The 12,618-nt window shown below is 46.6% G+C and overlaps 1 protein-coding gene across 1 annotated transcript in view; it reads left to right on the forward strand.

Moving 5' to 3' along the window:
* Positions 1-1,999: 1,999 nt before the first annotated feature.
* Positions 2,000-12,618, forward strand: part of LOC119384055 (ADP,ATP carrier protein) — a 65,664-nt gene continuing 55,045 nt past the window's right edge. Inside the window, exons 1-2 of the mRNA XM_037652341.2 lie at positions 2,000-2,062; positions 2,789-2,992. Of these exons, the coding sequence (XP_037508269.1) occupies positions 2,824-2,992 (169 nt within the window). The 5' untranslated portion in view covers positions 2,000-2,062; positions 2,789-2,823. The remainder of the gene's footprint in view (positions 2,063-2,788; positions 2,993-12,618) is intronic.

The raw sequence follows: 12,618 nt of genomic DNA on the forward strand, positions 1-12,618 counted from the left end.
GTATGGACGTCTGTGTTACGCCAAAAAGTGCATATCTACTACATGGAATCTGTGTACTTCATATAAAATCATTCGTATTAAGGCAAACGTCTTGTATGCCTCATCAAGCGGGAAAAGTGACCTGCAATGCCATATGACGCTCTCTCCTAGTCTTTCCTTCGTCCATTCGTCAAGCCCAATCACCAAAAAAAGAAACGTAGATGAGATCATGGGAAATACACTATCTCCACATTATGCGCACGCGTCAAAACGTCGATCGTCACAAACTAACCATTTATTAAGGCGGAAGCCTCGCATGTTTCACGCGAAAGTGGCCTTGCACGAAAAGCTGGCTCAAAATATCTAGCGACCTCTCAAGCGCGCAGCTATGCGCTAACTTCGCCTTTGCGGCCTTCGTGGGGAAGAAAAAGCAAAGCGGCGTTTGTGCGATATAAATTGCGCGGTAAAATAGTCGCACCCGCTGGCTTTGGTATTCAAGCCGTCTTAGGAGAATGCATCAGGGGCAATGTGATTTTTTTTCTGCTTTCTAGGATATTCATGGTCCCTCGGTACCTTCAAAGCCATCGTGCCATTGCCTTCAACCTGAAGAGCAAAGTGAGGCGCGTCCGATAGAGGGCGGCTGTGTAACTCCTCGCCACAGTAGGCTACTGAGAAAATGAAAAAAAAAAAAGCTGCACACTTGATTTTAAATGGTTATTTCAATAACCATTTCTAGCGTTAATTTGACGTTTACAGACGCCTGCCGCACCTGACAGTTGTGATGAAATCAACTTTTTTTATAGGCAACGCTAGCTTTAAGCTTTTCTCATTTTTTGAGTCTTGAGAAAAACAGCCCGTATACGCCTTGAACTTTTCGGCGAAACCCCGTGTAAGCTGTTCGACGAGGCAAGCTGGAATATCTTCAAAGAACCGCATAGTCCTGAGGGCCGCTCGTTTGCAGCTGCTAAACTGTACTTTATATTTAGTGAAGGTTTCGCGGGGATTCGTCGCAGTTGTTACGTAGCTAACAGGTGTCCACGAAAAAGGGGAGTTGGATGTTTACTGGGTTCCTATCGACCTGTGAAGCAGGAACTGCGAGTGAGATTGTAACATATCTCGATACAGTTATTATGATGGTCCGGCAGCGTTGGTCAGCCGGTCTCGCCTTTGTTTCCGCTTCAATACAGAAAGACGATGCAACTGCAAAGAATCGAAATTTTGCCTCAGTCCTTAATGTAATTTCTGTATTTTTGTCGCCTCAATGCACACTATAATCGTTGATATCGAATGTGCGGCAGGGTGTGATTTACAAATAAAAAAAACGCAGGTCCTAGGTGGTCGTAACGCTGCGGCTATCTGCTTGATTTAGATGCGCGAGCAAGCATCGTTTTCATCAGTTCATGTATTGCGATAATAAAATATAAGGAATTAATGTTTAACTTTAGAATATGGGGACCGAATTTAATACTGAAGTTTGATGAAAGGTATATTTTAAGCATATATATGAGGGCATTCTGTAGGCGGAGCAAAGAACAAAACAGACTGTTATTACGCGTGCACATGAAAGTATAATCAAACAACGACTGACTTTGGCACACGGGAGAGCCGGGCCACGGCAGTCGACATCTTGGACCGGCTGGAATGGAACGGCGACCAATGGCGGCGACAGCAGTCGCTCGCAGACGACATCGTGGACGAAGCAGACGAAACCAGCACCCGATGAACTCTGATTGAAAGCGATCTTACGTTACTGCATCGACCGTGTCACTCGATCACCTACGAGATCACTTGTGTACCGAGAAGCGAGCACTGAGAAGTAGCAAGCGGCCTCACTTTCTGCCGTTATGCGGTCGCGACCTTTCTGGTGCGCGGTGAACGAACGTCCCCTGGGACGAATCCTCGGCGCAGACTCCATCCCTCCACTCGTCCGCCGAAAGGAAAAAGAAAGAAAAGATGAGAGAGGACTCGTTTTTATATATAGCGTCGCGCCGAGGAGGGTACCGCGGTTATAAGAGGCTCGCCTCCTGGACGGGGTTCCCTTTGCGACGGGCCAGGGGCTTGCGGAGCGGACGAGACTTGCAAGGTACGGGCCATCGCTTCGAATATTATTTTTTTTGGTAGATTCACCGAAGAAGGGATTAATCGCATTCCGCAAAAATTTATCCGCGAGTTGTGTACGGGCCATCGCTTCGAATATTTTTTTTTGTTAGATTCACCGAAGAAGGGATTAATCGCATTCCGCGAAAATTTATCCGCGAGTTGTGTAGCAAACGCCTTCAGTGATGAATGCGAGGGTGGTAGGGAGGGCACGGATTCATTGCGAGTGATAATCTTTGTCTAGAACTCCTATATGCACCAGCGTGATGCGCATAGTTATTGCGTAATACTCGTCCACTGCATCTTATTCTAAGGGACGAAAAGATAGTCGCACTGGGGTGCGTCGCCGAGTGAGCCGCGTTGGAGGTCACCGTGCCGGTGGCCGTTTGCGTCAGCATCCTCAGTCCTCCTCTCCCACGTCAACGCTTACGAATAATGCACAAGTTATCGATGCTCGGGGCTAATTGGCTTCCCAATTAAAAGTTGTTTTCTCATGACGACTAAACCGCTGTTACCTGGAATTAGATCCTCTACGATCAGCCGTTGGTAGTTTAAGTTTTACTGCAGCTGAGCAGTGAGCACAGTCGCCTCGTGCTGTTTTGCAGCTGCGTTTCCGATGAACCCGAATGGCTGCTGTAGAGACACTTCGTGTTTCGAATTTGCCGACTGGTCGACCGCGTAGTCACATCCATCTCTCGTTCGTGGCATGTAGGACACACATTTTGATCACTACCGAGGAGACCAAGGATGGCTGACAAGAAGGACACGCAAGTGATCTCCTTCCTGAAGGACTTTATTGCCGGGGGCGTGGCGGCGGCCATCTCCAAGACCAGCGTGGCGCCCATCGAACGAGTCAAGCTGCTGCTACAGGTGCAGCATGTCTCCAAACAGCTCACCCCGGACAAACAGTACAAGGGTCAGTAGTACTCATCCTCCCTGGTATAGAACCTCTCTGCGTGGCTGGCCACTACGACCTTGAACGTTACATTTAGAGCGGCCGCTGCAGCGCAATTTCTTTCAGTGCCTTGGCATAAGATGTCTTACCGGGGCACATGGTTTCTGCGCACGCAAGCTTCTAGGCACTGGACTGGTAGTTTTTGCGTACACCACTCCCATAACTGGCATTTCGGACTAGTAAAATTCGATTAACATGTGTGCTGAGACAATCAATAGCCGCTAGTCCTGAGCGGCAATAATGTTTATATGGGATATATATCACAGCTAATCAAGATGGGCAACGCTATACATATGAGCGAGATTTCTGTGTGTAGCGGGACAATAGCAGAACTAAGGAATGCACTGCAGTGCGGGGAAAAGCATCGGGCTGGAGACGGTTCGTACTGCACATTTCTGGTCGTTGTATAATTTTACAAGATGGGATGCCTCTCTTTTATTATTTTTTTAGGCTTTTCATAGCCACAAGCAGATTGCCGTGGCAATACGTCCTGATGAAGCGTTCGGAGAGAACGAGCCGCCAAGATCTTGTGTCGCTTAATTGTTCCCGTCTCTGTTGCCTGTTGCATTGCTCCTCAAGAAGCGAACAAGCAGAAAGAACCTCTGTGTTTCTTGCCACGTGTGTGCAGCGTAGCAAGGCGGACACCGTTTCCCACGTGCAAAATATATGAAATAGTAACAGCGCCATAGTCTACACGGGGACTATTTCATAATGTAAAACCATGTAGCCCAAGGCTTCACTTTACTAATGCAAAATATAGTCACGTGTCAATGCGTGCCCGGACGGAAGGCGAAAGGAAGGCACGCAGATTTCAGTTGCAAATCACTTCTTCCGTTTCTCAGTCTCGCCTCCAGTCACATCTGCTTTTTCAGTATTTTTACCCAATTCTCACCAATTTTCACGACTTGAGTGATTATAGCGTATAATTTATTCTTCGTTATATAAAAGCGATGTACCCTCTCCTGCCACGGCTTCCTAAAGGCATTATCTGCCAATGAATCAATGAATGAGTCAATGAATTCTATGCCCAGGGCTAATGATGACCATGTGGAGCTCAACTCCACGTGATTGTAGCGCATAACTTCTTTGTACAAAACCTATGTACCCTCTCTGCAACGGGTCCCAAAGGGCCATCGGCATTATCTACCAATTATTAATTAATTAATTAATTAATTAATTAATTAATTATATGCCCGGGTGATCATGTGGAGCTCAACCTGTTGCAGCCCTCCAGCGATGCAGACACTGGCATTGGAACAATAACGCCACGTTAGCTAGCCAATGCAAACACGTAAACGCAGTCAGTTCGGTTCATATCAATGAGCAGGAGGTGTTCTGGTTTCCTCTGCTAAGAATTTTAGGCTATAGTTTGACGATGTCCAGAAGAAATGGCGGAGAACTGCGTAGGTTGTGTAGTAAAGAAATAGTATGTTGCGATCAACGAAGTACATTGAAACGTCACAATCGACAAGTACAAGAGTGCAGTTCAAGGGCTACACTAAAAACCTAATAAAAAAAAAGTAAGTGCCGCATAAACACGTATGTAATGTGCCTAAATAAGAAATATTTTGTAAGAAGCGTAGAGCCGCACACCTTTGTCTACCAAATAACGTCCTAATGAAGTCATTAGAAAATCATTATGAATTCTGTAGCTGTACGCGGGGTTTTGCTTGACACGCAATTTCTGAGACTTCGGGATGGCGTGGGTAAGGGCGAAAAGCTTTAGTGTTCCAAAATAACGTCACTATGCAACGGGCTTTGTAGTGTAATCATTAGTATGACTCGGATAATTTATTGATACCACATGTTTAATCTCAGTGTGAAAAAGAAAACTGCTTGAAACCTTATTGCAAAAAGTATTTTGCTTCTTCGGTTACAGTACGCAAGATGATATACATACAGATGTATGCGAATGAACTATGCACGTAAATTGACGCGGAAAGGGTTAAAACGACGTCCGTCTTGTGTATATTTCCTACTTCTCCTCTTGATTCAGGCTTCGAAATATGGGACAATATGTGTACATCGGGCTCTGACACTAGATATACACGCCGCATTCCCACGTAATTATTTGCGCATAACAGGCATTCATTCTTTTTTTTTCTCTTAGTTTTCTCCCGTTCTCTTATTTTGTACTCCTTGGTGCCCGCATCGCGCATGACATTCGCTAGGCCTAAACTGACTGCATGCAGGCGCCGTCAATCACAGCGTGCGGTCGAATTTCCCGGCACGCCGCTGTTGGCGCTCCATGCCGTAAACAGATGTTCATCGTGCACACCGCTTTCTCACCGATCAATTGCTCTCCGCACGAGCAGTCTTCGCTGCCTGGACAGCAATATAAAACTGTTAGCAAATCAATCGCTTAGGTATATCCGTCATAAACGGAGGTTCATCTCGCACACCGCTTTCTCACCGATCAATTGCTCTCCGCACAAGCAGTCTTCGCTGCCTGGACAGCAATATAAAACTGTTAGCAAATCAATCGCTTAGGTATATCCGTCATAAACGGAGGTTCATCTCGCACACCGCTTTCTCACCGATCAATTGCTCTCCGCACGAGCAGTCTTCGCTGCCTAGACAGCAATATAAAACTGTTAGCAAATCAATCGCTTAGGTATATCCGTCATAAACAGAGGTTCATCTCGCACACCGCTTTCTCACCGATCAATTGCTCTCCCCACGAGCAGTCTTCGCTGCCTGGACAGCAATATAAAACTGTTAGCAAATCAATCGCTTAGGTATATCCGTCATAAACAGAGGTTCATCTCGCACACCGCTTTCTCACCGATCAATTGCTCTCCGCACAAGCAGTCTTCGCTGCCTGGACAGCAATATAAAACTGTTAGCAAATCAATCGCTTAGGTATATCCGTCATAAACAGAGGTTCATCTCGCACACCACTTTCTCACCGATCAATTGCTCTCCGCACAAGCAGTCTTCGCTGCCTGGACAGCAATATAAAACTGTTAGCAAATCAATCGCTTAGGTATATCCGTCATAAACAGAGGTTCATCTCGCACACCACTTTCTCACCGATCAATTGCTCTCCGCACAAGCAGTCTTCGCTGCCTGGACAGCAATATAAAACTGTTAGCAAATCAATCGCTTAGGTATATCCGTCATAAACAGAGGTTCATCTCGCACACCACATTCTCACCGATCAATTGCTCTCCGCACAAGCAGTCTTCGCTGCCTGGACAGCAATATAAAACTGTTAGCAAATCAATCGCTTAGGTATATCCGTCATAAACAGAGGTTCATCTCGCACACCGCTTTCTCACCGATCAATTGCTCTCCGCACGAGCAGTCTTCGCTGCCTGGACAGCAATATAAAACTGTTAGCAAATCAATCGCTTAGGTATATCCGTCATAAACAGAGGTTCATCTCGCACACCGCTTTCTCACCGATCAATTGCTCTCCGCACAAGCAGTCTTCGCTGTCTGGACAGCAATATAAAACTGTTAGCAAATCAATCGCTTAGGTATATCCGTCATAAACAGAGGTTCATCTCGCACACCACTTTCTCACCAATCAATTGCTCTCCGCACAAGCAGTCTTCGCTGCCTGGACAGCAATATAAAACTGTTAGCAAATCAATCGCTTAGGTATATCCGTCATAAACAGAGGTTCATCTCGCACACCGCTTTCTCACCGATCAATTGCTCTCCGCACGAGCAGTCTTCGCTGCCTGGACAGCAATATAAAACTGTTAGCAAATCAATCGCTTAGGTATATCCGTCATAAACAGAGGTTCATCTCGCACACCGCTTTCTCACCGATCAATTGCTCTCCGCACGAGCAGTCTTCGCTGCCTTGACAGCAATATAAAACTGTTAGCAAATCAATCGCTTAGGTATATCCGTCATAAACAGAGGTTCATCTCGCACACCGCTTTCTCACCGATCAATTGCTCTCCGCACGAGCAGTCTTCGCTGCCTGGACAGCAATATAAAACTGTTAGCAAATCAATCGCTTAGGTATATCCGTCATAAACAGAGGTTCATCTCGCACACCGCTTTCTCACCGATCAATTGCTCTCCGCACGAACAGTCTTCGCTGCCTGGACAGCAATATAAAACTGTTAGCAAATCAATCGCTTAGGTATATCCGTCATAAACAGAGGTTCATCTCGCACACCGCTTTCTCACCGATCAATTGCTCTCCGCACGAGCAGTCTTCGCTGCCTGGACAGCAATATAAAACTGTTAGCAAATCAATCGCTTAGGTATATCCGTCATAAACAGAGGTTCATCTCGCACACCGCTTTCTCACCGATCAATTGCTCTCCGCACGAGCAGTCTTCGCTGCCTGGACAGCAATATAAAACTGTTAGCAAATCAATCGCTTAGGTATATCCGTCATAAACGGAGGTTCGTCTCGCACACCGCTTTCTCACCGATCAATTGCTCTCCGCACGAGCAGTCTTCGCTGCCTGGACAGCAATATAAAACTGTTAGCAAATCAATTGCTTAGGTATATCCGTCATAAACGGAGGTTCATCTCGCACGCCGCTTTCTCACCGATCAATTTCTCTCCGCACGAGCAGTCTTCGCTGCCTGGACAGCAATATAAAACTGTTAGCAAATCAATCGCTTAGGTATATCCTTCATAAACAGAGGTTCATCTCGCACACCGCTTTCTCACCGATCAATTGCTCTCCGCACGAGCAGTCTTCGCTGCCTGGACATCAATATAAAACTGTTAGCAAATCAATCGCTTAGGTATATCCGTCATAAACAGAGGTTCATCTCGCACACCGCTTTCTCACCGATCAATTGCTCTCCGCACAAGCAGTCTTCGCTGCCTGGACAGCAATATAAAACTGTTAGCAAATCAATCGCTTAGGTATATCCGTCATAAACAGAGGTTCATCTCGCACACCGCTTTCTCACCGATCAATTGCTCTCCGCACAAGCAGTCTTCGCTGCCTGGACAGCAATATAAAACTGTTAGCAAATCAATCGCTTAGGTATATCCGTCATAAACAGAGGTTCATCTCGCACACCGCTTTCTCACCGATCAATTGCTCTCCGCACGAGCAGTCTTCGCTGCCTGGACAGCAATATAAAACTGTTAGCAAATCAATCGCTTAGGTATATCCGTCATAAACGGAGGTTCGTCTCGCACACCGCTTTCTCACCGATCAATTGCTCTCCGCACGAGCAGTCTTCGCTGCCTGGACAGCAATATAAAACTGTTAGCAAATCAATCGCTTAGGTATATCCGTCATAAACGGAGGTTCATCTCGCACGCCGCTTTCTCACCGATCAATTTCTCTCCGCACGAGCAGTCTTCGCTGCCTGGACAGCAATATAAAACTGTTAGCAAATCAATCGCTTAGGTATATCCTTCATAAACAGAGGTTCATCTCGCACACCGCTTTCTCACCGATCAATTGCTCTCCGCACGAGCAGTCTTCGCTGCCTGGACATCAATATAAAACTGTTAGCAAATCAATCGCTTAGGTATATCCGTCATAAACAGAGGTTCATCTCGCACACCGCTTTCTCACCGATCAATTGCTCTCCGCACAAGCAGTCTTCGCTGCCTGGACAGCAATATAAAACTGTTAGCAAATCAATCGCTTAGGTATATCCGTCATAAACAGAGGTTCATCTCGCACACCGCTTTCTCACCGATCAATTGCTCTCCGCACAAGCAGTCTTCGCTGCCTTGACAGCAATATAAAACTGTTAGCAAATCAATCGCTTAGGTATATCCATCATAAACAGAGGTTCATCTCGCACACCGCTTTCTCACCGATCAATTGCTCTCCGCACAAGCAGTCTTCGCTGCCTGGACAGCAATATAAAACTGTTAGCAAATCAATCGCTTAGGTGTATCCGTCATAAACAGAGGTTCATCTCGCACACCGCTTTCTCACCGATCAATTGCTCTCCGCACGAGCAGTCTTCGCTGCCTGGACAGCAATATAAAACTGTTAGCAAATCAATCGATTAGGTATATCCGTCATAAACAGAGGTTCATCTCGCACGCCGCTTTCTCACCGATCAATTTCTCTCCGCACAAGCAGTCTTCGCTGCCTTGACAGCAATATAAAACTGTTAGCAAATCAATCACTTAGGTATATCCGTCATAAACAGAGGTTCATCTCGCACACCGCTTTCTCACCGATCAATTGCTCTCCGCACAAGCAGTCTTCGCTGCCTGGACAGCAATATAAAACTGTTAGCAAATCAATCGCTTAGGTATATCCGTCATAAACAGAGGTTCATCTCGCACACCGCTTTCTCACCGATCAATTGCTCTCCGCACGAGCAGTCTTCGCTGCCTGGACAGCAATATAAAACTGTTAGCAAATCAATCGCTTAGGTATATCCGTCATAAACAGAGGTTCATCTCGCACACCGCTTTCTCACCGATCAATTGCTCTCCGCACGAGCAGTCTTCGCTGCCTGGACAGCAATATAAAACTGTTAGCAAATCAATCGCTTAGGTATATCCGTCATAAATAGAGGTTCATCTCGCACACCGCTTTCTCGCCGATCAATTGCTCTCCGCACGAGCAGTCTTCGCTGCCTGGACAGCAATATAAAACTATTAGCAAATCAATCGCTTAGGTATATCCGTCATAAACAGAGGTTCATCTCGCACACCGCTTTCTCGCCGATCAATTGCTCTCCGCACAAGTAGTCTTCGCTGCCTGGACAGCAATATAAAACTGTTAGCAAATCAATCGCTTAGGTATATCCGTCATAAACAGAGGTTCATCTTGCACACCGCTTTCTCACCGATCAATTGCCCTCCGCACGAGCAGTCTTCGCTGCCTGGACAGCAATATAAAACTGTTAGCAAATCAATCGCTTAGGTATATCCGTCATAAACAGAGGTTCATCTCGCACACCGCTTTCTCACCGATCAATTGCTCTCCGCACAAGCAGTCTTCGCTGCCTGGACAGCAATATAAAACTGTTAACAAATCAATCGCTTAGGTATATCCGTCATAAACAGAGGTTCATCTCGCACACCGCTTTCTCACCGATCAATTGCTCTCCGCACGAGCAGTCTTCGCTGCCTGGACAGCAATATAAAACTGTTAGCAAATCAATCGCTTAGGTATATCCGTCATAAACAGAGGTTCATCTCGCACACCGCTTTCTCACCGATCAATTGCTCTCCGCACAAGCAGTCTTCGCTGCCTGGACAGCAATATAAAACTGTTAGCAAATCAATCGCTTAGGTATATCCGTCATAAACAGAGGTTCATCTCGCACACCGCTTTCTCACCGATCAATTGCTCTCCGCAGAAGCAGTCTTCGCTGCCTGGACAGCAATATAAAACTGTTAGCAAATCAATCGCTTAGGTATAGCCGTCATAAACAGAGGTTCATCTCGCACACCGCTTTCTCACCGATCAATTGCTCTCCGCACAAGCAGTCTTCGCTGCCTGGACAGCAATATAAAACTGTTAGCAAATCAATCGCTTAGGTATATCCGTCATAAACAGAGGTTCATCTCGCACACCGCTTTCTCACCGATCAATTGCTCTCCGCACGAGCAGTCTTCGCTGCCTGGACAGCAATATAAAACTGTTAGCAAATCAATCGCTTAGGTATATCCGTCATAAACAGAGGTTCATCTCGCACACCGCTTTCTCACCGATCAATTGCTCTCCGCACAAGCAGTCTTCGCTGCCTGGACAGCAATATAAAACTGTTAGCAAATCAATCGCTTAGGTATATCCGTCATAAACAGAGGTTCATCTCGCACACCGCTTTCTCACCGATCAATTGCTCTCCGCACGAGCAGTCTTCGCTGCCTGGACAGCAATATAAAACTGTTAGCAAATCAATCGCTTAGGTATATCCGTCATAAACAGAGGTTCATCTCGCACACCGCTTTCTCACCGATCAATTGCTCTCCGCACGAGCAGTCTTCGCTGCCTGGACAGCAATATAAAACTGTTAGCAAATCAATCGCTTAGGTATATCCGTCATAAACAGAGGTTCATCTCGCACACCGCTTTCTCACCGATCAATTGCTCTCCGCACAAGTAGTCTTCGCTGCCTGGACAGCAATATAAAACTGTTAGCAAATCAATCGTTTAGGTATATCCGTCATAAACAGAGGTTCATCTCGCACACCGCTTTCTCACCGATCAATTGCTCTCCGCACGAGCAGTCTTCGCTGCCTGGACAGCAATATAAAACTGTTAGCAAATCAATCGCTTAGGTATATCCGTCATAAACAGAGGTTCATCTCGCACACCGCTTTCTCACCGATCAATTGCTCTCCGCAGAAGTAGTCTTCGCTGCCTGGACAGCAATATAAAACTGTTAGCAAATCAATCGCTTATGTATATCCGTCATAAACAGAGGTTCATCTCGCACACCGCTTTCTCACCGATCAATTGCTCTCCGCACAAGCAGTCTTCGCTGCCTGGACAGCAATATAAAACTGTTAGCAAATCAATCGCTTAGGTATATCCGTCATAAACAGAGGTTCATCTCGCACACCGCTTTCTCACCGATCAATTGCTCTCCGCACAAGCAGTCTTCGCTGCCTGGACAGCAATATAAAACTGTTAGCAAATCAATCGTTTAGGTATATCCGTCATAAACAGAGGTTCATCTCGCACACCGCTTTCTCACCGATCAATTGCTCTCCGCACGAGCAGTCTTCGCTGCCTGGACAGCAATATAAAACTGTTAGCAAATCAATCGCTTAGGTATATCCGTCATAAACAGAGGTTCATCTCGCACACCGCTTTCTCACCGATCAATTGCTCTCCGCACAAGTAGTCTTCGCTGCCTGGACAGCAATATAAAACTGTTAGCAAATCAATCGTTTAGGTATATCCGTCATAAACAGAGGTTCATCTCGCACACCGCTTACTCACCGATCAATTGCTCTCCTCACGAGCAGTCTTCGCTGCCTGGGCAGCAATGTGCCGGTGTGCCGATGTAAAGCGCCTGATTTGTACGGAACAAGTGACGTCCAGTTTGATGGATGTATTCCAGCCAATGTATTTCACCCCTTTCGCGAACCGACGTTTCCTTGCATTCGACTGGGGAAACCATATGTGGTTAACAACGTTCCGCGATCGCCCGGGAAGCTGGATTCCTATACGCAATAGACTGGCCAGTGGCGTAGGCAGCGGGGAAGTTTGGGGGCTCAGACGCACCCCCCCCCCCCGGAAATTTTAACTTTTTCTATGTTTATATTACGCGGACACGCACAAACACCCATAAAGGGCGGTCGGATTCCTTCCCCCGCGTTGAAAAAAATTGCTGGCTACACTGCTGAACAATGACGCCGTGTACAAGGTTTCGCAGTGGTGAGTGTGTACATGTGACCTGCAAAGTCAGAGATGGGACAGTGTTGTCTCAAAAATTAAAGAACTGCATCTAGTTTGACCATCGCAGGGGTGCCGAAAAACGCAGGGGACGGGAGAAAGCGAGCGCATGCAGGAAGCACGCGTCTCCTCCTGAGCGCCAGCCTCCCGTGTTGTCTCCCCGTCGTGTGTACGTCCGCGAAGCGTGACAAATGCGACCGCATAAAAGAGAAAAAGATGCTCTCGGGATCTGTTGTATAGGAGTGGCTCCGTTCAAGTTCCCCGCCGAGA

Source organism: Rhipicephalus sanguineus, chromosome 2, assembly GCF_013339695.2.
Source record: "Rhipicephalus sanguineus isolate Rsan-2018 chromosome 2, BIME_Rsan_1.4, whole genome shotgun sequence".
In the NCBI taxonomy this organism is placed as follows: domain Eukaryota; kingdom Metazoa; phylum Arthropoda; class Arachnida; order Ixodida; family Ixodidae; genus Rhipicephalus; species Rhipicephalus sanguineus.